Raw genomic sequence first — 25022 nt, 5'->3', positions numbered from 1 at the left:
ATACGACTTTTGAGTTCAAACTTTGAAAACACGATTGGGCACGTGGGGTGTAGGTATAGATGTAAGGCCGATTTAAAATCATTTAAACCAATCAGTTTAAAACGAAAAAAGCCGCTTGAAACTAAAATCAACCATGATGATGAAGATGATACATTGTTTTAAGTTTACGCGGTTATTATCATAATTAAAACACATAATAACGGGTTCTTACCGCGTTTATAATAGGGATATGAGACTCCCGATATTATGTGTTGGAATCATGATGATGATGAAGAAGTTTAAAACACAGTTCTTTTATTGTTGTAGGCGAATTTTCAACGGTTTAAAACGATTTATTTGGGGTTTAAAACGGCATTTGGTTTAAAACTTTTTAAATCGGTTGTTTTACATCTATAGGTGTAGGTATAAACTTTACACCTGGCTACTGATTAGAAAGTCTCGCGGAATACTGGGCGGGCGATCCTACAGGAGCTCTTGAATAAAATCACGGCCGTACTGTTACACGTATATTGAGAGACTGGGGATGACACATACAAACTTACCCTCTATTACTTATATTAATAATTAACTTAATACTACCTACATTACACCTCCCCACTTAATAAGAAGCAATTGAGGTTTACAACAAGATTTTATCAAATTAAATGTTTTTCCTATTAATTACTTACATCAAATCATAACATTAACTTAATCTATTTCTTCAAACCCATACCTCAATGGCGGTTTGCGAACCGCGTGGCTATGTTGTACGGAATTAGCGTGACTAGAGATGAAAAGTAGATGCATCTCCTAGAATATTCCATAAACATAAGTATATAAGTTATGTCGGGCAAATCGCACAAAGCGACTTCCTCTGTCGTGTAGGTTGTGTGAGGTCGATGACCGACCTTGCTGAAAAACAACTATTCACGTAACGACTACATACTTATGTAATAAAAATATTATCTAATAGCTAGACATAGGAGAATATCATCAAATTCATATATATCTGTATTCAGTAGGTAACATAGTATCGTCAATTTTTACATAACGAACGTCTCATCCGCCTAAAACTACTGCAGTTTCTCATAACCTGTTTAGCCGGGGAAAAGAAACTGCAAGAAAAACCTCGGCACAGGGACCTAGACGTTCCTTTTTGTAAAAAAATCCTTTCTAAAAAATCCATTCATTTTTCATTTGGCGACAGGTTCCTAAAAATCTTATTTTTCTCACATGTTTTTCCCTCCTGTTTTTGTTAGTGTGCGGCATAAGCAAAACAAAAAACACTATAATAAACAAAACAAGGATGCACCTAACTAACGTGCATGCAGTTCTTATATTTAGTAAACTTGTTAAAGGTTAATAAAACAACACCAAAAGTTAAAATACCTTGTACTTTTATTTTAGCGTTAACAATTGCGATTCGAAAATTACATCAATGTGTAAGTACCTATAATTTTTACTTAAGTAATGAAATATCACTTTATTCCTTCTTCTTACGCGGGCGCATGCAGCACACGGCGCTGGTATCGAGCATGTTGTAGTCAGGATCACCCTTGGAACGGGACTCGGTAAACTTAGCGTGAGTCTCCGGAGGTAGGTAATACGACTTCACAGCAGGGACATTCTTCATTGCTTCTATGTATGTTACCTGTGAAAAAGTAATATGTTTTAGAATAGAACCACGGAAGATAACACGAATTTGTTGGTAGTTCATTTCGCTAAGGAAAATAATAAAAAGCCTGCTGTCTACTGTCGCCCTACACGTCGCTATCGAAATGTAAATGTATCAGAATTTACATGTCATTTTGTCAATAATTTGAGGCATTTATTCTTTAAGTACCTACATATATAAATGGTTACTGTTGTTATTCACAGCCAACTTGATTTGTGAATAAAATAGAACAATTTTAGGCTTTATACCTACTGATTGTTTAGTATATAACCAAGGTGTATGATTATTATAAATATATGAAAAATAGTAAAATACTTAGTGCAATATGTTAACTAAAACTCACCAATACTGCATATTTAGACTTGTCAATCGCGAAATCAGTCTTGCCCAACAGTGGGAGAGCTTGGAATCGCTCCAGGAATGGCCAGATAGTGTAGTCAATCAGTCCAGGTTCATTTCCGTTCAAGTATGTAGTGCCACGGGTCTCAAGTTCCTTTTGGAGTAAGTCCAAACCCTTCTGATAGGTTTCCAAGTGGCTGGACTGTAGTGCTTGCGAGTTGAAGGCGGCTGTGTAGTATGCTGCTTGAGCCTGTATTAGCAGGTAAGGACAATGTTAAATCTAAATGCCATTCATGATAGGTACTGCAGTGGAATCGTAATGGCGACGCATATGACGCATTGCCATTGAATAGCTTTAGCTTCCACTATAGATGAATGAAGCGATCGTTAAGGCGTCCTGCTTACAGAATCGTTAATGGGTCATATTATAGAATAACTTAGAATGTAAGACAGATTAGCCAATAGCTCTTAAGAAGGTAGATATTAGGTGCGTATGCACCTGAAAGATATTTAATTTTTGCCTTTTCATTTATATCATAACCAACTTGCATTGTCACAACAAGTACTTGAGTTGTCTTGCCTTGTACTTAAGTTGTCTAGGGGAAGTCGTCAAGCTGTTTGTATATTAAAATGTTTTATGGTTCTTATTATAAGTAACATAAATGTATTCACTGTTGGCTCTGCCCATCCCATTAGGGATTACGGGCGTGAGTATTTGTATGTATTAGAACTATAAAGTCATCTAGGCACTCAAGATGTTAGTCATATATAACTTACACCAGAAAAGTTCTCGACAAGCATCTTGTCCTGTGCACGGCGAAGAGGGTCAGCAGACTGCAGGGGTGGCTCCGGATACTTTTCATCAAGGTAGAAGTTGATGATGTTGCTATCAAATATGCCCTTCCCAGCTTCATACTCTAGAGCTGGTACTGTACCTGGTTTTATGAAAAATTATATATTCAACTGGGCATGATTTTTTAATTGACTAATGTTTGCATATGTATGTGCTATACTAAAGTCAGTATATTATACAGCTGTGAGCCCGCGACTTCGTCCCCCGTCATAATTCTAACTTTAAAAATAAAGGTGCATACAAATTTTCAACACTTTTTTTAACCCCTTGGGGGTTGAATTTCGCAAAATTCCCGTCTTAGTGAGCACCTACGCCCTAAGAGGAACCCCCATGCAAATTTTGAGACTCCTAACATTTGTAGATGCTGAGAATTCGTGATTAATCAGTGAGTGGTAGGTATTTTGTTATGTTATTTCGGTTTTATAGATTATATGAGATAGTTACGGCATGCATGTGTAAAACAATAATAATTGATGAATGTGGAGGAAGGAAGAGAAGTATGCCAGGACTGAAGCAAATGGAATTCCATAGTCACTGCTTACCCCAGTGGGAAATAGGCGTGAATTTATGTATGTATGAGATAGTTACTGGCATGTTGTGTATGGCAATGGTGGAATCATACATTAATTTACTCTCAACCTACCATTTTATAAGCTTGGTTCCCATAGCAGAGCTTAATACTAAATATTAAACTCATATTTTTTTTATTTTCAAAATAGGGTTGTAACAGTTAATTTACACATTGATATAAATAATTAAAAAGGTGGATTCCTTTTGTGTGTGAAATAAAATTATTGAAAAGCTGTTACAAGGTTACACAAATATGTCTAAATAGTAATAGAATATAATTTAATATTAACCAACTAGTAGTAATAGTAACCACAAAAACAGGAAATTGTAGAGGTTTGATTATAAGGCCACTAGCTCGTTAGAGTGGAAACATTCAAGCAAAAGGAACATTCTAGTATTTTTTTATTAAATGGAAAATATAAACCTCACTGACTTGCAAGATAGTTTAATCTTATCAGAATCCATAAATGATAATACTATTTGAATAAGGGAATCTGATATGATTGTAAATTGAATTTGTTAAGGACCCTCCAATTAAAATGATTTGTGGCAATGTTACAATGGGAAGAGATTTCCCTCTGTTTATTCATACCCTATAATTTTATAACTAACGACAGTCTTACCTTTAGGGCTGTAGTAGAAGATCCAGTCCGGTTTATGATCCAAGTTGATGAACACCGTCTCATATGGGATGTTCTTAGCGTTCAGTACGAGAACGCTGCGCTCAGCATACGGACAGAAGCGCATCGCAAATAGACGCAACTTCCCAGGGTAAGGGGGCAGGGCATCACCTGATAACCAAAACATACATCGCTATGTATCACCTCCTTTCTATGTTAACACATGCGTTCGAAAATATAAGGCGTCTTAAGTTATATTTAAAAAACTAAATCCACATTTATCTAAGAACTTAACTATTCTTGTAAAAATAAAAATACAACTTAACCTAAATAGTCTCAATAGTTACCGGTCTGTAAATGCTTCTCAGACATGGTTTCTTCTTTACGTATACGTGTAGACTTGTCGAAATGAGCACAGAATATGAAATTTCAAGGAAAAGTATTAATTATTTACAGTATTAAAACAGTTGAAAAACTACACGATCGAACCGTGTCGTCACAACTATTTTGACAGATCACAAATGTTTTTTTTTCTTCTGCCCATCAATTGGCCTATTGAGGGTCAGGCTAAGATCGTACGTCCATGCTGCCTAAGATCACAAACGATTTATTGACAGTTTACTGCTTTTTTTTTGCACTTTGATTCGCTTCAAATCCATGAGCGAAATAGAATTATCGATATCATACTAAGCTATCTCTTTTGGTAATAATAACGTAGGACCATGCTGTGTCAAACATGCGGACCCCAGTGCAGGTGCAACGCAATCTTTCGAAAACTTCGCAATAAACAAAGACAATAAATATAAACAACTTTCCAACTGGGAACTTCCAAGAAAGTTATGGTCAAATAAACTCAAACATAATCTTTAGATCTCTTGTATAGAACCCTAATTAGGTTAAATCCCCACTAATATTAAAAATGCGAAAGTAACTCTGTCTGTTACGCTTTCACGCTAAAATGACTAAATCGATTCTGATGAAATCTGTACGGAGATAAAGCCCTTGGGAAAGAACATACGATACATAAAGTCGCGGACGGAAATCTAGTTAGTACGATTATTTAGTACTCGATTATAGCTGTGGTACCAAAAATTTCCATGTATTTTAGGTACTATGACTTAGCAATATTTTTGACCTTTCGTCTCTTTGGTACCTTAGTTCATAGAAAGGTTCATAGCATAGGTAAAAGTATACCTATCGGTTGTTATAACTGACTCTACCCACGAATAATCGAAGTAAAACAATTGAATAGTTGTTTGCTAAGAATAAGACACAGAAAATTGTAAAATAAATTTATTTAGACACAACCTATGCATTGTTTGGAAAACTTTTGGAAAATAAGATATTTATTAAGAATTACACTTTTGTTTAACGTTCAGGGAATGGTATGCAACATATCAAAACTATTATCACACAATTGCTTGCTTCTTAGTCCCATTACTTTAAGGCATATTTATTTTTAGAGATGACTGGCATTTTTTATCGCTTTTATCATTAGAATTGACTGGCAAATTTTATATCACTTTTATCAGACATTTTATGCCACTTGTCGATAAATGATAGAAAACATGCTCATATAAGCATAGTAACAATGACAGCAGGGTTGATAAGGTTGGTATTCCACCTCACAACCCACACGATAGAAGGAGCATCAAACAGGCATTACACAGTAGTTAGTGAGGGACGTGTTGTGTCATAAACAAAAGAAGGCCTTAGGCGCTGTCTCTACGAGCGAGAGAATCGCGACGAGTCCGCCCTTCTATCGTCGGAGAATCTCCACGAACGAGCGATAATTCCGCCGGGTATCGTCGCGAGTCGTAACGGAATCGCAGCGTGTCCGCGACGGAATCCCCGCTTTTCCTTGACGACTTTTCAATTTCAAACATTGCACTTATTGTTTAAAAAGCTTGGCAATGCTGAAATGACGCTGCGTTTGACAGCCGCGCCACGCTCTCGGTGCGAGAGCTCCACGAGCGCGCGACGGGCCCGCGGGTATGTAATGACGTTTCCTGCGCTCATTGCCACTCAAAACATCGCCGCGATAATATCGCCGTGTGGAGACGGCTCCAAGGAGAAAGTATAGAAATACGTGGCATGACGATAATACCCCCGCGATTCTCTCGCTCGTGGGGACAGCGCCTATGTTACATTTAACGATTATTTATACCTTTTCGAAAAAAGAACGAGATTCAGTAAACTAGTAATATTACATAAGTACATAACTCCAAATTACAGAGCCTTACAGTTCAGTCATAAAGCAATACAATTACTTAAAACCCCGTTAATAATAAACATCAACTAAATAACGTTCACAATAGAAACATTCGTAAAGCAACAATAAAATAATACTTATAATGATTGGATGGGTGAAATTACAATATAAAAAAAAACAAAATACAAATAATAAGTACTTACACAAGGATAAAATTTTAAATATTAAAAAGGAAGCACCAACAAGCACTTACTATATAATACAGGAATGTTTTGTCAATTCATGGCTGTTATCTACAATTTTGTCAGTTGCATAGTATTTATTATATTTTATATTACATAACAATGTGTTTATTGCACTAAGTTTTGTACTGTACCTATTAAAATATACCAGTACTTATAAAATATTCGGGTACATTAAATTCATTTAAGTTAATATGAGTTTATTAACATTATTATGTCAACTATGTAAGTCATCTCCCTAGCATTATCCCGTTTTTCATAAGGTCCGCTTACCTAACCTGAAGATTTGACAGGTCCGGTTTTTTACAGAAGCGACTGCCTGTCTGACCTTTCAACCCGCGAAGGGAAAACCAGCCCAATACAGGTTAGATCACATACCTCCGAAAATGCATTGCTCGGGAATGTGGGTTTCCTCACGATGTTTTCCTTCACCACTGAGCACGTGATAATCATTTATGATCCAAACATGAATTCGTAAACAAATTCGACAATCGTTGGTTTAGGCCTGTGCTGGATTCGAACCTGCGACCTCAAAGTGAGAGGCAACCGTTCTATCAACTGGGCTACCACGGCTCTTCTATGTCAACTATGTAAGTGAAGATACGATATCTACCGGTGGAACTACAACATAGAGATTGAGTTATTTGAAGCACGTTATAGGCATTATTGGCAACTTTTAAGCTGACTTGGGAAATATTCTGTTGCGCATTAATTACTATTTTCGTCTAATATATTACAGCACTTTGACACATCCATATAAATATATTTTAACTTTCTAGTTTTAAAACATTTTAATGGAACTATCTCTTCTAAATCAACGCGTTATGGAAAAGTGTATACGTAATTTTAGACCATAATGTAAAACCGTTTTCTTAAATCGGTCTGGACTCGTAGCGGAGCATGCTCAACCTTTACGAGATTGGTCTAGTAACAAAAAAAAGTTAATTTAAATATAATTGTCTTAAAAAATAAACAAAAAGTACCTGCAAACATTTAGTTGTGACGTTGTGACCCACTGTGCACATACTATAATACTTTGTACAGGGGGTTAAAAAGGCCACATTGAAGCGATTCATCTAAAAAAGCAATAATGCTATTTGACATTTGTTAGCATTGCGCACTTACTATATGCGCAAATGTCAAATTGCAATATTGCTTTTTAGATGAGTTGCTTCGATGTGGCCCTTTTAACCCCCAGGTTATTGTGCACAGGCGATTCTTGCCACGGCGACTCTTTCGTCATCCATAAGTTGAAGTCTACATGTAAGTATGTAGTTGTGCGCATGTATATAAACAACCGCGGTGACTTTAGTAGTCTATTAGAGCAGGTATAGGTTACGTAAGAGCGAAAGAGAAAATAATTGTGTTGCTCCCTCTCACTTTTGCGATACTTATACTGTTAGAATTAGTTTTATTTTGCTGACGGTAGTTTTTGTTTACATTTTCAGACCTTCACTAGTAACCGGTGCGAGTCAACTTAACATCTCGCGCAAATGACGTAATAGCCCATACACAACGTGCGTACTCGTACGCAGCTTTATACGCTATTTAACGTAGCATTATAGAGTGTCATATCTCTCGTCTCTTTCGTACTACGCTGTACACGTTTAGTGCGAAAGAGACGTACCCATCCTCTCTTTCGGATCAGAGGATGTACTAATCTCTGTCCTGCTGTCATTCTAATCATGTTACGTTAAATAGGGACTCACTAAGCGTGGGCGGGGTTCCGCGCGGTGAAGTGGGAAGGGGGTTGCATCAGCGAGATGTTAGGCAGGTCGTGCTATGGATAATATGAATTTGAATTATGAACGAATACTGGAGTACGTCTACCAACTCGCGTCCAGTGTGCGCGCTCCCATAGTTATTGGTAAATTGCGATTGTTCCTGCGTGTTCGTACGAGACAAATTCGTCCAAAGTGCGACTGGTCTCAAGTCGACCGCTTCAGCAGTATCTGTTTGCGAGTCTGCAATAAATATCGCTACGTTTTCTTTTTAAAAATGCTCTGTAAGTGTATATTGGTCTTGGACTGTTGGAACATCTGTGTGACCCGGCGGCCGACCTCCTGCGCGGCTTGTAGGTTGGTCGCCGGGCGCTGCGGTTCCCGCGGGGCTTCCGATAATGTACTCGGACCAGCCACGTTGTGCAGCAACGCCTCTATAGCCGGTTTGTATTGCGACAGTGACGGCGACTGCACCGTTTCTTCTAGTTTCCTGTAACATGTAAACTTGTTTGTTATTTCGACACAGAAACCCGAAATCTTTATTAAATAATATTAAGTCAAGATATGAACACATATAGAAGTCGCTAAACATCGTATACCGTCACCTTGCTATTTTGTTTAACGCTGCCTCGACTCGATTTACGAACACTTCAAAAAAAAGATAATATATAATATTATAAAGATAAAGAAACCCGTGCGAATTTACTAGAGAAACACTGGTACGCAAATGGGATTCCATAGTCTATGCTTACGCGGAAATAGGCGTGAGTTTACGTACGTATGTTCGCTGGTACGACACACCTCACATTAAATTATTTTCGTATGCAACGCCGGGCACCTATCCGCGCTGCACGACCCGCATATTGCCGCTAAATGCGATGACTTCGGTGTGTTTAGGTGCGTTATTAAGATAATGTGTGGTGTTGAGGAGCTCGGTGGCGCAGCGGTAAACGCGCTCGGTCTGCGATTGTTGAAGTTAAGCAACTTTCGCAAAGGCCGGTCATAGGATGGGTGACCACAAAAAAAAAGTTTTCATCTCGAGCTCCTCCGTGCTTCGGAAGGCACGTTAAGCCGTTGGTCCCGGCTGCATTAGCAGTCGTTAATAACCACCAATCCGCACTGGGCCCGCGTGGTGGTTTAAGGCCCGATCTCCCTATCCATCCATAGGGAAGGCCCGTGCCCCTGCAGTGGGGACGTTAATGGGTTGGTGATGATGATGTGGCGTGTCGTGAATCCGCACAGGCTAGTACGAGCCGTGGGTAGTGGGCGTACCTGAGCGCGGGCAGCAGGCGCGGGTGCCGCGGCGCGTGGTGCGCGGCCAGCTGCAGCCCCGCCGTGAGCGCCAGCAGCGCCTCGCCGCCCGCCGCCGGCCGCGCCCAGCACAGCGAGCACACCAGCGACACCGCTAACCACAAACATAAAAACTTTATTGTTCACACTTTAATAAAAACTGAAGGCGACAAAGGTATGCCTTAAGTGGCAATAGACGTACTGGGGGGAAGGGAAAGCGAATGCGCGAGTCCAAATAATGCGGACGCGGAGTATGAAGTCAGTATATAACAAAAAAATAAAAAGTTTATTTGCTCTACACATGTTTTACAATGTTATAAATATGATAAGCATTTAACACTTAATATATAGTGAGAGCGCAAACCTAGCTCAGCTGCTGGTGGGGAGCGGAGAATTGCCGTTCTACAGGTAGTATTCTTCCTTATTCTTTTATTTATTTATTTGTTGCATGTCACATGGTGGCTTACAGTTCTTCTAAGTAAATAATGTACAAACATGTGACACCCTGTAAGGGCACCGCAAAAGTATTCCAACAATAACTTAAAGCTAAAAAAATATATACTATTATTTTTTTTAAGTACTTATCAGTAACTAAGCTTTATTTAATATATTTAAATAACAATAAAATTATATTATTTATTTAACTTATAATCATTAAAAAGCTCTTCTATCTTATAAAAGACTTTATTTAACAAATAGTTTTTAGTAGCTTTTCGAAACAGGAGAACTTCTCTTCATTTTTAATATAGTTAGGGATGCTATTGTAGATTTGAATAGCTATAGAGTGAGGACCGGATCTTTATAACTCCATTGTTGTAAATGGGAGTATTAATTTATCTAAGAGTTTGAATTCTATGTTCATACTAAACAGAACAGTATATTTACCTTTCTCAGACACAGAATGACTGTCAGCAGTGGGCAGTACCAACAGAGCCGCGGCCTCAGCTGCGCGCGCAGCCTCCTTCCCGCTGAGAGGCCGCGAGTTCAACTCTTCCACCGCCGTCCAACATTGCGCCTCGCAGGCGAGGTTGCGGGTAAGGCAGCTTCTAGTCACGCTACCCCACGCGGTAATTGCTACTTCGCGGACCACCCTATAAACAAATAGATACATTTATTAGTTATACTTCATATTTACACCCAAATGTATAAGGCATTGTGATTTTCGAAGTTCAATAAAATCATGTGGTTTGTGAGGTGGATTACCAACCCCATCAACCCAGGTGTCAGGGTTATTATTGAGCCGCCATAGACCCTTGATATGACTCATGTAACGACTACGAACTTACATCAGTAAGTAATAACCGGTGACTTACGGCTTAACGTGCCTTCCGAAGCACGGAAACACATCTTACTTTTTGGACAATCAGGTGATCAGCCTGTAATGTCCTAACCAAACTAGGGATCACAAAGTGATTTTTGTGATGTGTCCCCACCGGGATTCGAAACGTGTCTATTTGGCGAGCAGGGGGTTAAAATGGCCACATCGAAGCAATTTGACATTTGCGCATATAAAAGTGCGCAAAGCAAACAAATAGCAATATAGCTTTCTTAGATAAATTGCTTTGCATATAAAAGATGCAAACAAATGTCAAATAGCTATATTACTTTCTTAGATAAGTTGCTTTGTATATAAAAGTGCGCAAAGCAAACAAATAGCAATATAGCTTTCTTAGATAAATTGCTTTGCATATAAAAGATGCAAACAAATGTCAAATAGCTATATTACTTTCTTAGATAAGTTGCTTTGCATTTAAAAGTGCGCAATGCAAACAAATGTCAAATAGCAATATTGCTTTCTTAGATGAATAGCTTCGCATATAAAAGTGCGCAACGCAAACAAATGTCAAATAGCAATATTGCTTTCTTAGATGAATAGCTTCGCATATAAAAGTGCGCAACGCAAACAAATGTCAAATAGCAATATTGCTTTCTTAGATGAATAGCTTCGCATATAAAAGTGCGCAACGCAAACAAATGTCAAATAGCAATATTGCTTTATTACATGAATTGCTTTGATCTGGCCATTTTAACCGCTCTGGAGTGCTTTGTGCTAGTAATGTTTGCTCATCACTCACGGGTCGTCGTCGTGCAGCAGTGCGATGACGGCGGGCAGCAGTTGTTGCTCGAGGCAGGGCTCGTGCACGTCGCAGCTGTTGACCAGCTCGGTGATCAGCGCCGCGATGTACGCGCGCATGCCGCCGCCGCTTGAACTCTCACAGCTGCTCGCTGCGACTGCAAGTTTGGAAACAAGTATTGATCAAATCATAATACTTAAATAAATATCAAAAAAATAATAATAATAATAATGTATTATAATATAATATTATATAGGTATATTATTTCTTTTTATTTTGGTGCAATAAAGTTTATTTGTATTGTATTGTAAATATATTGCACAGAAATAAATTTCAACAATCAGACATAACACATGAATACAGTACAATTTGGGCGGCCTTATTGCTCTAGAGCAATTTCTTCCAGGCAACCACCAAAAGGAACCAAACATTTACAAACAACTTGGATGCGGGATGGTGCAACAAAAAATAAATACCTAAAAGTAAAACTAAAGTTAATATAATAAATACTCTATACTCTACTCTATACTATATACTCTATCTTGATGAGCAGGACAGAGACATAGTACAACGCCTAGCGCGAAAGAGACGATCGTTATGTCTCTTTCGCGCTAACGGTGATCGGAATAAAGTTCGTACTAACATTCTCGAAGGTGTTGAATGTAGAAGTTGAGTGTGTCCTCCCTGTGCGTGGCCACCCACTTGAGTGGTATGGAGAGAATTTTCACTGGAAGCCCTCGTATGCTGCTGTACACAACCCATCTGAAAATACAATGGTTTCATATTATACAGATAGACAGAATTATCTTTATTATACTTCGTCGCGTTATAGTGAAAAAAGTGGTTACATAAATACTTTTGGCAGGCTCTTGAGATAAATCCGACGAATTCGGTAATTTCCTAGGTAAAAGATAAATTATCAAATTTTGATTACTAAATAAAGACAGATCTAAAGGTGACAAAAACGTTTCCTTTTTTTTCTATTTAACCTATTTATGATTTTTAATAAAGAAAAATGTAATAAGTGCAACATTTTGTCACGTTTTTCTATGACAAGGTTGCTTTTTCATACAAATTCCATAGGAATTTCGTGTTTTGACATAACAGTATTCGTTACGGTGTCACTAACACTCATACCTACTTGTATGGTTACCTGTATGTACTTGGACGGGGTGTAAGTGACGACGGAAAATTCCACTTGATATTAATGGTCTGAATCATCCCCCTTAGTATTCGTTACGATGTTACTAACATCCTGTATACATATACTAGAGAGATACAATCTCGTCTGACTTTCCGGTCACGTCCGGGATTGTCTTCTTTCTTTCACAAACACAAAATCCAGTAGAGAAGATACAAGACAGAATATTTTAATGAAACTTACTTCTGCAAAAACTCGGCATGTTGCGCCTTATCCTCGAGCGCAGGCAATATTGTCACCAGGTACACTCCAACCACAACGGTACTGTCCACGTTGACTGTATGAAGCTTCTCCATCTTCTGTTCCAAATCCTGTATGATTTCACTGAATATCGGCTTCAGAATGTACAACGTGAAGTTCGCCGTGAAGTTGTCTACGTAACTATAGAATAGCGATATAATCAACTCGTACGCAGACGAGTGATTTATCACCTTGCTGTTCGTCGATATCTCTAGAATTTGTTTCACTCTGGAAAGTAATTGTAATTGGTTTTAGATTTCAATTAAAAATGGATATTAATTAAGGCTTTGTGATCCCTAGTTTGGTGAGGACATTACAGGCTTATCACATATGATTGTCCAAAAAGTAAGATGACCCGTGCTTCGGACGGCACGTTAAGCCGTTGGTCCCAGTTACTACTTACTAATGTAAGTAAGTAGTTGTTACATGAGCCATGTCAGGGGCCTTTGGCGGCTCAATAATAACCCTGACACCAGGGTTGATGAGGTTGGTAATTCACCTCACAACCCACACGATAGAAGAAGAAGAATAAAGACAGTTCTGGAAAGATAGTAACGAAACAGCGCCATTTTCTGACCATTTATGTCAATCTTTTAATTTTTTGCGAAAGAACCAAAGTGTACTACAAACTTACAGAGAATGTGCAAAATGGGCATAATTCCCGACTATAAAATTACTTGAGAAAAATCTTTAGGAATTATAGTATTTTACGTGTCTGTTTCTGTGTACAACGAACAATGATATAAAACAGTACTTACAAATTAATAAACCACGTCAACTCGGTCCATCTGACATCGGGTTTCTCTTTGATTAGGCTATTCATCGTTAGAAGCAGCATTTTAGCGTCCGCGTTATCAGTCATGTAACACTGCAGGTCAATGAACCCTTCCTGTTCCCCCTCCAAGGGCACTTCTTGTAAATTTACTTGCATATCACAGCTCAGGGTAACGTCTCTAACTATTTGTACATTTATTACGTAGGCCAAAGAGGCCAATACTAATTCCCTCATCACTTCTAAGTATAAAACGACCGCCTTGAAGTCGTTTTCCGTACTTGCTTTCACTAGATTTGAGACAATTCTACTACATAAGCTTAAGGAGAATTTTCCTGGAAATGAAATAGAAGACAAATTAAATATTGCAATTATTTTTGACGTCATTTATTGTAGGTTTGCCTCAGGCATTAACTACTTGGCCGGACAAATGGGAGCGCTGGATGCTCTCACCCGGAACAAAAATTTAATGTTGTAATTCTAAAAAAAATTAAGGCACAGTCTGCACGCCACTTAAAACCAAGTCATAACAACTGCTTATGGTCAGTCGACCGATTGCATGTTTGGGCACAAAAATGAAAAAAAATAATACAAAAAAATTGAGACAGCATGTCTGCTGAGGGTATCCAGTTGTATTGATATTACATATTGTTTGTATAGCTTCCAATCTATAGCATGTCTACTAAATAAAATTAAAATGTTAGAATGCTAGATTCAACATTAAGCAGGAGCATTATAAAACATAATTGAAAAGTAAATGCGTGTTTAATGTGAAAATTTGCAAAACTTTTTTCATTTGCAGATAAAATATCAATTATGACACACACCATATCAAGGTAATATCTCACCTGCAGTCATCGCACTCCTCGCTAACACAGGCACGAAGATATTCACAGTATCCTTAACATTCTTCTCCACTGGGTCGTTTAGGAAACTAAACATGAGATTCTCTAGTTGCCCGTACTTGTGATCCGCCACTGGGCATATTAAACATGCCGACTTCAGGCCCAAACTTCTTATATCTGGCTCACTAGATTCACACATGAGTACGACCAGGCTAAGTAATAATGACGTGCACAGCTCTATAGGTACGTATGGAGCTATAGCCACGCAGATTTGGCTGGCTAATACCCGTCGCTCGGCTGATTTGGAGGACAATAGTTCGGCTATAGAAGACAGGACCTCGCCGCTGCCACCCCACTTCACTATGAGACATGTTGCTGAAAAGAAACAGATATAGCAATGCTTTAGTAAAAGAACTCGGATTGCTCTTTCGCCGTTACCAGTCCCCCGTCTACAACAGGTCAAAATCGTAATGCTGGCGATATAAAATATATGAAAGAATCTAAATATTTAGTGTTGGTCCTAACCTTACATGAGAACATTAAATTTTTTAGATAAGAATTTAGGTGAATTGAAGTCTCTGAAATATCCTAATGCTCAAGATACAAATTAAAAAGACGCTGGGGACTGACTATTTTTTCTTAAGCTTAGAGAAGCAACGTGGCAAGTATAGCTGCATTAGTAATGTCGTGTAGAATAGATGTCGTGTGGAGAGCTGACCTTCGCAGATGGCCCTGGCGTCGGCCCTGGTGGGCCGCTTGACCAGCGTGAGCAGCGTGTGCAGCGTGCGCGCGCGGCGTGCGTCCCCTGGCGCCAGCAGCGCCGCGCCCGCTGCCAGCAGCGCCGCCGCCTCGCAGCGCCGCGCCACCAGCGTGTGCGGCAGCACCTGGAACACCACGCACGCGTCAAAATACCTTTCCACCAATAAACGCAGAAAATTCTATCTACGCAGATAAAGGTCGCTCCTGATCAAAACTCGCGATAGTAGTCGCGCCGTGTAATCGGCCAAGGTCAACAGTTAGACACAAGTCACGCCACTAGTTCCGCTCTTATGTTGTACATAGTTATAATTATATATACCGATACATTTACTGTACATGAGTATCACGTCATCACCGCGAGGTGTTCAGTTAATTCGCACAGGATATACAATTATACATATTTAATTGTGTTTAAGTGAACATAATTCATTCGACGTTTCTGACAGTATTCCCGGGACGATACACAACTGCATGATCTGTTTTATCTTTCTTTTCACTCAAAGTTCGATAATTTAGCGGTGAGTGAAGACCATTGAAACTAAACCCGAGAAGAATGCGAAATAGTTGATAATGTCCAGTAATAGAACACTCATAGGTTATTTTGTAATATTTTAAACTAGCAACCCGCCCCGGCTTCGCTCGGGTGCAATGCTGAGGAAAACATGAAATTATTTACGACATCACATTAAAACCTCAAAAATAACAGTATTTCTCCACTATTTAATGGATGTTATTATACATATAAACCTTCCTCTTGAATCACTCTATCTATTTAAAAAAACCGCATCAAAATCCGTTGCGTAGTTTTAAAGATTTAGGCGTACATAGGGATATAGGGACAGAAAAAGCGACTTTGTTTTATACTATGTAGTGATATACTTACTCTAGGTAGAGTATCAGCAGTCAAAGTCAGAAGTCCAGTAAGAGTGATGGGCTTGTCATTGTTGATCAGTTCTGACAACAGGTCGTTAGCTAAAGGCTCGTTTAGGTTCAATGCCTCACAACACCAGTTCAATATTGCCATCTTCAAGTTGCTCGGAAGACCGCTGGAAAAGAAAAAAAACCTAAATGGAGATGGGTAAAACATATGGCAAGAATAAGGTGCAATGATCAAAAGAAATTTGCTAAACGGATATACATATCATTTATGTAACGTCTTAAACCTAAATAAAGATTTTATCTATCATTTAACTATTCAGATGAAAAAAGAGTGGGAACGCAGAACACGACTTTAAAGTTGCGTCAGGAGTAACGTGATAGAGAATCAAGCTCTAAACTGGACAGGACAAGCTGAATTTCATTAGTGTACTGGAATTATATTATAAGTTACGTTATATATCAGTTACTACATGATATAAGCTTCTGTAAAATGCAATTTACCTATCAATCCACATTTCCTTGTTAGTGCTTTCAATGCTGGAGTACTCATAGGGCACTCGCGTCCACTCGCTGGCGTCATTGATGCTCAGAGTCTCATCCAGGGTGGTGACGCTGCCTCGACGCGGAGAATCACGGATACTTGTGTCGTTCAGCACTGCTGGGTCGAAGGAACTCGTGTTTGAACCTTCTTTTCTTGCCCTGTGGATGTAAGTGGTAAGTGGTCTGACGGCGACGGCTTTGGATGATTACAGAAGCCACATAAAGTGCCCATGCACAAATTTATTTATGAATTATTTTATGTATTTATTTCATAGGTCTGTGAGTAGATGGTCTTGTTAGACTTCTTACTGTAGCTATAAAAATCGATAAATTAAGAGGCCTTATATGAGATATACACATTAGTCTACCATTTACGGTCAGTCACATCTCTAGCGCCAGCATACTAACATGTGTCAACATCATCATCGGCCATACGACGACAACTGCTGGGCATAGGCTTCCCCCAAGGATCTCCACGACGATCGGTCCTGCGCTGCCCGCATCCAGCTGCTTCCCGCGACCTTCACCAGATCGTCGGTCCACCTTGTAGCGGGCCTACCCACTGAGCGTCGTCCGACGCGTGGTCACCATTCTAGAACCTTTCCGCCCCAGCGGCCATCGGTTCTCCTCGCTCGCTCGCGTCAGCTTTGCAATTCTCCGAGCTATGTCGGTGACTTTAGTTCTCCTGCGGATCTCCTCATTTCTGATTCGATCGAGCAGCACTAACATGTGTCAACATTTGCATATAATACAGTTCATGCAAATATTTGAGTGGGACATACACAGAGTGTTAGTGACATTGTAATAAATACTGAGGGGGATGATTCAGACCATGATTCTCAGTTAATATCAAGTGGAATTTTCGTTAAGATGTCACTAACACCCTGTATATAGGCTGATGCCCTTCTTCTAGCGTGTGGATTGTAAGGTGGCTGATGCCCTGCTAAATTGCGAGTGCTGAAAGCTCTCATGTTGCCTAGATGCCTGAGAGCTCTCATTTGGCTGACCTAGGTGGTTGAAATAAATGGATTAATAATTTAAGGGCTAATACTTACATACTATTCTTTTCATTATCAATCATCTCAAACTGTTCAGGTGTTGCACTGTGGGTAGAGTTGCTACTGCCATAATGGTTCTCTGTAGCTGTACTAGTTATTGGTGTCGGTTCAGTCATATCCATCTGACAGACTTCTCCAGTTTCACTGACTGACTGGGGATTCTGATTGGCCGAACCTTGTATTTGGGCAGATATTAATCGGTCTTCAGGTATTTGAAGGTCCAGCGCTTTGCTATCGGAAGGGCTTGTGAGGGAGTTTAAACTAACAATGGCAGCATCATATAGTTTCTGGAAGTTCAGTTTTTCAGTCTCTAGTGCTATTACTTTCAGTTTGAGAAGTTCTATTTCTTCTGCTTGAATTAAAAGCTGTAAGTAAAAATGGACTTGAAGAACAAATCAAATTTAAGTATGGTATGACTCATAAAAACATGGAAAATGAAACAAACCTTATGACTATGAGGGCAACTACAAATGTGATCTATTAAATTGGCCCTACTGTAATACACAATAAAGAAAAGGTTATTATAAACATTTAATTTCCTATCAGAATAACTTCAAGGTGAGACAAGGAAAAACAACAGGTAACAGTAAACATAGCTATGTTAAATGACGCAAGTGTTTGCCTGAAATTAGTCATAACTTTTATGTTTAGAGTAAAAATACAGAAAATTTGTAAACAGCTGACAAATATAGTAGTAAAGATCACAGTGTTGAGCAAAGCCCTCCAGTTTTGTCCTTTTCTGAGCTAGCGAACCTTGACTTGACCTCTTTTGACCTTTGCTCTATTAAATTGTAAGATTTAGATATCCAGTTAGCGGTTAAATTTTTCATTAAGTTTTGTTTTTATTTTAACAATAAGGAAATCCTTACCTCATGATTCCAATCAGTATCATTATCAAGGGAGGTTTGACAGCTAGCACACACATTTTCTTCCATGTCCATCTGACAGCCAGTGTCACAAGTTATAAGTTCTTCCATCTGTGTGGATGCATCAACCTTAGGAACAGTCAGTGCGCTGGTGTTCCCCCAGAATAAGGACACCAGACCGGCCGGTCTTGGCATGTTCAGACCTACATCATCCCAGTCTTCAAACTCCTAGAAAAAGGAATGAAATATATAAAATTAGTAAAAAGAAACAGATTATGTTGATAAATGAAAGTTTGTGCTATGATAAGGTTACAATGTTGTTACAGGTTATCACAAGGTGTCTAGCTTGTCTGCTGTTTTGATTGTTTAAATATTTAATATGTTTTTTAATATTGGCTTTTTAATATAAATTTTATATTATTTTTTTATTATTATTACATTGCTCATTTAATGAAAATTGGATCATGTACTAGGTTCAAGATAAATTATGAATTTCCTAAATAAAGACTGAGCTAAAAATAACGAAAAAAAATTCTTTTTTCAATTTTACTTGTTTGTGAATAATTTTGATCAAGAAAAACATGCCTAAAATAAGTTAAAACATTTTATTATGTTTTCTATGATATCACAGTGTGTTTTTTCATACAAATTCCATAGTAATTTCGTGTTATGATGTTTAGTAAAAAGTAACTGATATGACTAGTTAGAAATTGGCCTATTATAAGAACTGCTACCAAATTGATAAATCTAAATATAAAATGAACTTAAACTAAAGAAAACAATACAATTTTTTTAACAGGGTTCTGCATTTGTGATTGAAATGATGTGACAGAAGATGAATACTTTCTTTCTTTATGTAGTGACTAGGAATGAGTAACTGATGGGTTAGGTATTAAAGTTTTAGTAAGGCTGTATGTTTTCTATCCTTTCTAATATTGGAAACAATTTTGTAGTATGTAGGTAATATGCATTTGTTATGTAATAAGCTGCTTAGCTCACCTGATCAGGATTTTCATCAGAGAATGTAATGGAAGTAAGTTTGTAGCCCTGCAAGAGGAGGTATTCATTGATGAGGAAGTTAAGAGCTCTCTTCTCATGAGGTTTGAGGGTCCTCTCGTTGAACTTGTCCTTGCAATCTTTGTCCAGAGCTGGAGAGTCATCTGCAATACATTTTAAACAATATTACATTTTTTTTTTTTCTTGGTTTAAACTACAATCAGTCCTATAGACTATAAGCAGTTTCGTTGAGTGGATAGATGACGTATTATATATTTAAAATGCATATTTTGGTTAGAATACCAGTAGTTCACAACTACATTCCCAACTGAGCTAGTTAGAGGTACATCCACCGCAAGATGAACTAATTACCTGAGCTTCACTAAGCTATTAATAAATAATAAATATTAATCAATTAATTTTTATTTTTTAGACAGAGTAGGTAATTGATTATATCATGCTTTTTTGGCTTACTTAAACTTATCAGAACTAAATAAACGCAACAGATAGCAGAATCAATATTGTAGATGCTTACCTGCAAACTGGGTGAGATTTGCCCGTAATGCATTAATAGTCTCACGGGCTTTCCTTAACTCAAACTCTAAGACAGCCACATCTCCCCCGCTCCCTCCTCGGTCCCCACCCCCATCCTCTGAATATCTTGCGGTATCCAGAGAGTCTAGGGTGGCCTGACTTGGAGTGCGGTCTGTAGACAGTATAATACGTATCAGAAAAGATAGTTACTTTTATTTGCGTCGTTATGACGACACTACGTACAAATACAATAGAATATAAAATGAATATACTATTGCGTAGCGCATTTATCCAACAAAAACTATAAACAAAGAACTTACGCATAGAAACAAATTCTGACGCCCTAGAGACATGCTGCTCAAAGTTTCCAGGATTCGAAAAGAATTCCCTTAACTGCGGCAGTTCCCTGCCACTTTCCACCAACTCTGTGTGCAGTTCTAAAGCAGTCAGGAAATAGTGGTCTTTTAACAACTTTGTAGCTATATCCTCGTAGCTAAAAGGTGGAGTAGAGAAAGAGCTATCGTCCACATCCTTATAAGGATTCATGGCTATAACTGATTTCTAACATCACTAGTAAACACTTCTATACGAGGGCTCGCCTTTATATACTGATACAGATTATTCCTAGGAGTATTTATAGTAATTTTAATAATTTCTAAAGCAAATTTTTCGTACGTAAAATATGTGAAATACACGACAATGTTTTTGACAAATAAACGTACGTAAAGTGAATGTATGAATGAATGATATCAACGAATTATCCGTAGCAAAGCCGTAGCACCATCATAAAACACCTTTTATGCACAGTTCATGAACCGTAAAAATATCTTAACATTTACCGGTTTTGAAACGGGTAAACTCTATTTTTTTGACATTCGTTTGTTTGTATTTTTTGACAGTTGCAAACAAATATACGTTTCGGGGGACGAGTTTTTCGATTTATGATGAAGTACTTACATACTTGGAACTCCGTTATGTTTAGCATCTTTGGGATATTTTGAGAAACCCGATTTGATAGATCGGCAGCAAGTTGTGTTTCTATAGCATCCCAGTGTTTCTGTCTTCATCGAGATGGGTGAACCATATTTCAACCTCAAACTAAAGCTTGAAGAGCTTGGTTATAATAATACTTTACCCATTGATGCTGTTCCATTAGTAGAATGTATACTCGCAGACCTGCTACAAACCACACGAAGCTTACAACACTATATGAATTTGTCCAAAGATGCGCTCAAGCAGCGGGATGTCTTGATGCTGGAAGCCGAACCTTATAAGTGTGAGAATGCTAAGCTAATACAAGAAAACAGCCACCTTCACAGAGAACTAATAGAAGCGAGGGAAGAATATGAAAGACTTACTAGAGAAACTAAGAGGAAGATAAAATCAATGACTGAAGAGATAATGAAGAAAGATGCCTTAATTACAAAGTTGCAGCATGATCTGAGAGACATGAGCCTTAGAGGACTGTGTGCAGACACTCAAAGTAGTCGTAATAAAAGCAAAAAGAAGGAAGTAGAGGTAATTAATAAAGCTTGTATGTGCAATGAATCTAAAAATTATAGCCAAGATACAATAGAAATCACAAGAAAAATGTCTGCATTAGAGCATCAAAATGAAGAGTATTCTGATGAAATTGCACTTCTAAAAAGCCAAATTGAACACAGAGATAATGAGATTATTAGGTTGAATATCTTGTTAGAAGGTGGAAGACCTATTACTGCTATTAATAAAGATTGTTGCAAGTTAAACACTGATGCTAAAATTGAAGAACTTAAGAAACAGTTAACAGAAGTAGAAAGTTCTAATGACTTGCTAAAAAAAGAACTTGATAGTGGTCTAGAAAAGCAACATGAAGCAATGCTAAGAGCTCTAAATCTTGCAGACAAAAATAAATGTTTACAAGAAGAGTTGCGAAAAGTAGATGCACTAGCATTAAAAGTGGAAGAGGACTGCAATAAAAGGTTATCAGCAATGATGAATGATATTAATCTTTTGCAAGCCAGAATTGAAAATCTTAGTTTAAAAAATTCTCAATTAGAAAGAGAACTATCAAGAAGGAAGATGACATCACCTGTGCATAATGGTCAGCGATATCAAGAATCCTTAACAAGAGTGATGATAGAAAAAGAGGCATTACAGAAGGAGATAAAAGATTTAGTGGAGTTAAACAAGAATTTACAAGACAAAATTGAGATATTTTCACAAGATAACACAGAATTGAAAAATAAAATTATCAGTGAGTGTCAAAACATTAAAGAATCTAAACAATGCCCCACAAAAGCTGAATTACATTCATTGCTTGAGGAAGAGAGAAAGAAGTATGAACTGCATATTATAGACATTCAAACACAATTAACTGAAACCATGCATAATTTCAATAAACATTTGTCCAAGTGCAAAGATAGAGATGTTAGTCCTAAACGTCGGATAAATGCTTCTCATGATAATGAAAATGCTTTTGTCAAACATTTGCATAAAAAATTATGTGATTGTGAACAGAAAATCCTTACACTTAAAAAAGAAAATGATGAATTAAAATCAAAGACATTCACTGAAACGGAAGGAAATAAGCAAAATTACAAAGATATTATAAGTCAACTAAATGCTGAAAATGCAGAATTATCAAAGGAAAACATATCTTTAAGTCAAAGATTAAGCCATTATAAAAACACTGAAAAGTGTGGTGAAGTGTCTGATAATCATTTCAGAAGGGAAGTATCAAAACTTCAAGATCAAATAGAAAGCCTAACTCACGAAATACAAATACTAAGAAAAGATAAGCAAGAATATAATTTGAGATACAAAGACGCTCTTGAGATGACAGACAAGTTGAAGAGAGATCTAGCATGTAAACAGAAAGAAATTGAGAGATTAGAAGAAGAAAATTGTTCATATAAAATGTCAACAAGAACTGGAAAAGCGTCAGCAGACCACCTCAGAGATGAGTGTCACTTTTTAAGGGAGCAGATAAAGAGAATGCAAAGTGACGTTATTAAAGAAAAGACATTAGCTAGCCAAATTAAAAATATACAATTAGAAACGGAAAGAAGCAGCAATGAAATTCAAAATGAGTTATTATGTACTCAAAAGAAACTTACCTTATCCACAGATAAAATTGAAGCTTTAGAAAGGAAATGCAAAGAATTGCAATCAGAAATATCAACATTGAAAAATGATAAATCTAATTTAATTGATAACATTAAGAAAGTTGACCAAGAGCGTGATAAGTTAATTATAGAACTTGATCATAAAACTGAAAACATGTGTGTTCTTGAACAAAAAATGAAATCTCAAGCCTATGAAATAAATAGACTGGAAAGTGAAGTATCTGAACTACAACGAAAACTTAATGTGCATAAAGTTTCTGAACATAAAATAGTAGATAATGAGGCGCAAATAACTTTCTTAAATGGTGAAATTTCGAGATTACAGCAAAAACTGGATGGTGCAATTATAGAAAACAAACACTTACAGAACAGCTTGGCTGATGCCAATGGCAATTTAAAAATAATTAAGATTGAATATGAAAAGTCCAGGAAAGAAGTTGATGGACTGAAACAGCAACTACAACATTATGTAGCTGAAATTAGGCGAATTGAGGAAATGTTATCACATAAAGAAGCTGAAAGGTCTGACATGTTAGAGCAATTTGCTAGTCTTTCAGTAGAAGCGAATATATTGGAAAATACTAACCATTCTCTAGAAAGTGAATCAGCCTCAAAATCTCTTCAATTGCAAACATATATCAATAAAATAGAAAATTTGGAATCAAAACTACTAGATAAGGATAATATTATTGACAGTCAATCAACACGTATTGCAGCACTTACATGTAAAGTAACATCACTAGAGAATGAAATCAAATTAATTACTGAAGAAAAGACAATCCTTGAACAGAATGTATCATATCTGAAACAAATGTGTAATAATTTACATTCAGAACATGCCAGCATGACTACTGGAATGTGTGAAACAGATTCAGAACTAAAACTGTATGAGAATAAAATAAAAAGTCTGACCAAAGCTAAATCAAGGATAGAGGTTGAAAAAAATGAGTTGAGAGAAAGTTTAAAAACAACTGAAAAGTTGTTGTCCAATGCTAGAAATGAAATTGTAGAGTTAAAACTTGCTTTACAAGATGCTACTGATGAAACTAAGTCACTGCAAGAGCGTCTCGGAAGATTGAGCAGAAGGGAAGAAACGGAATTGCATGTAAGATTGTTTCTATTTAAAAAAAAACTATCTGTAGTATGATTTCTTTAGGGTTTATTTTTAATTTACCAAAATATATTATCTTTCCAGACAACTTTGACAAAGGAGGAGCTTGAACTACCTCTCATGTTGGAAGAAACCATTCATGAAGTCAGCCATGAGGAAGATGAAGATAGCTTGAGATATCATGAAGTTAGAAAAAGATTCTCTAAGTACACACATGGCAGTACTTTGTAAAATCATTGCCCCATTAATGTGTTCAATATGTATACAATATTTTACAGGTATACTTTTACATGTTATATTATTATATTTTAGATAATTGTTGTAATATGATTATAGTTTAATGCACTGGTGCAAGTTTTAAATGTGTTTCTTAAACATAAAAATGTGGTGACAACATTTTGTTAAAAATAACAAATGGATCTTGAACTTTTAATGGATCTATCTGCATTATTATATTGTCTGTAACTTAAAAAGATAATTAAAGATGTGATAACAACTTTACTCAGCTGTATTTTAATTGAATATGTTTATTTTCTAA

The 25022-nt window shown here is 37.3% G+C and overlaps 3 protein-coding genes across 3 annotated transcripts; 1 reads left to right on the top strand and 2 right to left on the bottom strand.

Annotated features, from left to right (window-relative positions):
* Positions 1-1355: 1355 nt before the first annotated feature.
* Positions 1356-4561, bottom strand: LOC126372316 (pyrimidodiazepine synthase-like). The gene is made up of 5 exons (XM_050018017.1): positions 4384-4561; positions 4040-4207; positions 2771-2928; positions 1998-2243; positions 1356-1630 (listed from the first exon to the last, which is right to left on the bottom strand). The coding sequence occupies exons 1-5, from the start codon at positions 4406-4408 to the stop codon at positions 1463-1465; spliced, it is 765 nt and encodes a 254-aa protein (XP_049873974.1). The 5' UTR covers positions 4409-4561; the 3' UTR covers positions 1356-1462.
* A 754-nt stretch (positions 4562-5315) lies between these two features.
* Positions 5316-20978, bottom strand: LOC126372289 (RAB11-binding protein RELCH-like). The gene is made up of 16 exons (XM_050017965.1): positions 20587-20978; positions 20268-20438; positions 19736-19896; positions 18740-18964; positions 17868-18235; positions 16774-16971; positions 16277-16439; positions 15353-15518; positions 14638-15009; positions 13776-14124; positions 12961-13245; positions 12220-12338; positions 11577-11733; positions 10387-10592; positions 9484-9616; positions 5316-8701 (listed from the first exon to the last, which is right to left on the bottom strand). Exons 1-16 carry the CDS (start codon positions 20810-20812, stop codon positions 8470-8472), a joined length of 3531 nt encoding a protein of 1176 aa, XP_049873922.1. The 5' UTR covers positions 20813-20978; the 3' UTR covers positions 5316-8469.
* A 77-nt stretch (positions 20979-21055) lies between these two features.
* LOC126372290 (centrosomal protein of 135 kDa) lies at positions 21056-24985 on the top strand. The gene is made up of 2 exons (XM_050017966.1): positions 21056-24478; positions 24569-24985. Exons 1-2 carry the CDS (start codon positions 21338-21340, stop codon positions 24713-24715), a joined length of 3288 nt encoding a protein of 1095 aa, XP_049873923.1. The 5' UTR covers positions 21056-21337; the 3' UTR covers positions 24716-24985.
* Positions 24986-25022: the final 37 nt, after the last annotated feature.

The sequence above is a fragment of the Pectinophora gossypiella genome, chromosome 14, assembly GCF_024362695.1.
Source record: "Pectinophora gossypiella chromosome 14, ilPecGoss1.1, whole genome shotgun sequence".
Lineage (NCBI taxonomy): Eukaryota > Metazoa > Arthropoda > Insecta > Lepidoptera > Gelechiidae > Pectinophora > Pectinophora gossypiella.
The sequence above is the reverse complement of the archived record's forward strand: the minus strand, read 5'-3'. Positions and strand labels throughout refer to the sequence as shown.

Excerpts from the sequence above, each read along its gene's own strand:
- LOC126372289 (XM_050017965.1), bottom strand. The coding sequence starts at position 20,812 with ATGAATCCTTATAAGGATGTGGACGATAGCTCTTTCTCTACTCCACCT. Across the intron at positions 14,125-14,637 it reads GAGGAGTGCGATGACTGCAG|GAAAATTCTCCTTAAGCTTA; the intron begins GTGAGATATTAC and ends TTTCATTTCCAG. Across the intron at positions 8,702-9,483 it reads CGCCTGCTGCCCGCGCTCAG|GAAACTAGAAGAAACGGTGC; the intron begins GTACGCCCACTA and ends TACATGTTACAG.
- LOC126372290 (XM_050017966.1), top strand. The coding sequence starts at position 21,338 with ATGGGTGAACCATATTTCAACCTCAAACTAAAGCTTGAAGAGCTTGGT. Across the intron at positions 24,479-24,568 it reads GGGAAGAAACGGAATTGCAT|ACAACTTTGACAAAGGAGGA; the intron begins GTAAGATTGTTT and ends TTATCTTTCCAG.
- LOC126372316 (XM_050018017.1), bottom strand. The coding sequence starts at position 4,408 with ATGTCTGAGAAGCATTTACAGACCG. Across the intron at positions 4,208-4,383 it reads TGAGAAGCATTTACAGACCG|GTGATGCCCTGCCCCCTTAC; the intron begins GTAACTATTGAG and ends TTTGGTTATCAG. Across the intron at positions 1,631-1,997 it reads AGTCTAAATATGCAGTATTG|GTAACATACATAGAAGCAAT; the intron begins GTGAGTTTTAGT and ends ACTTTTTCACAG.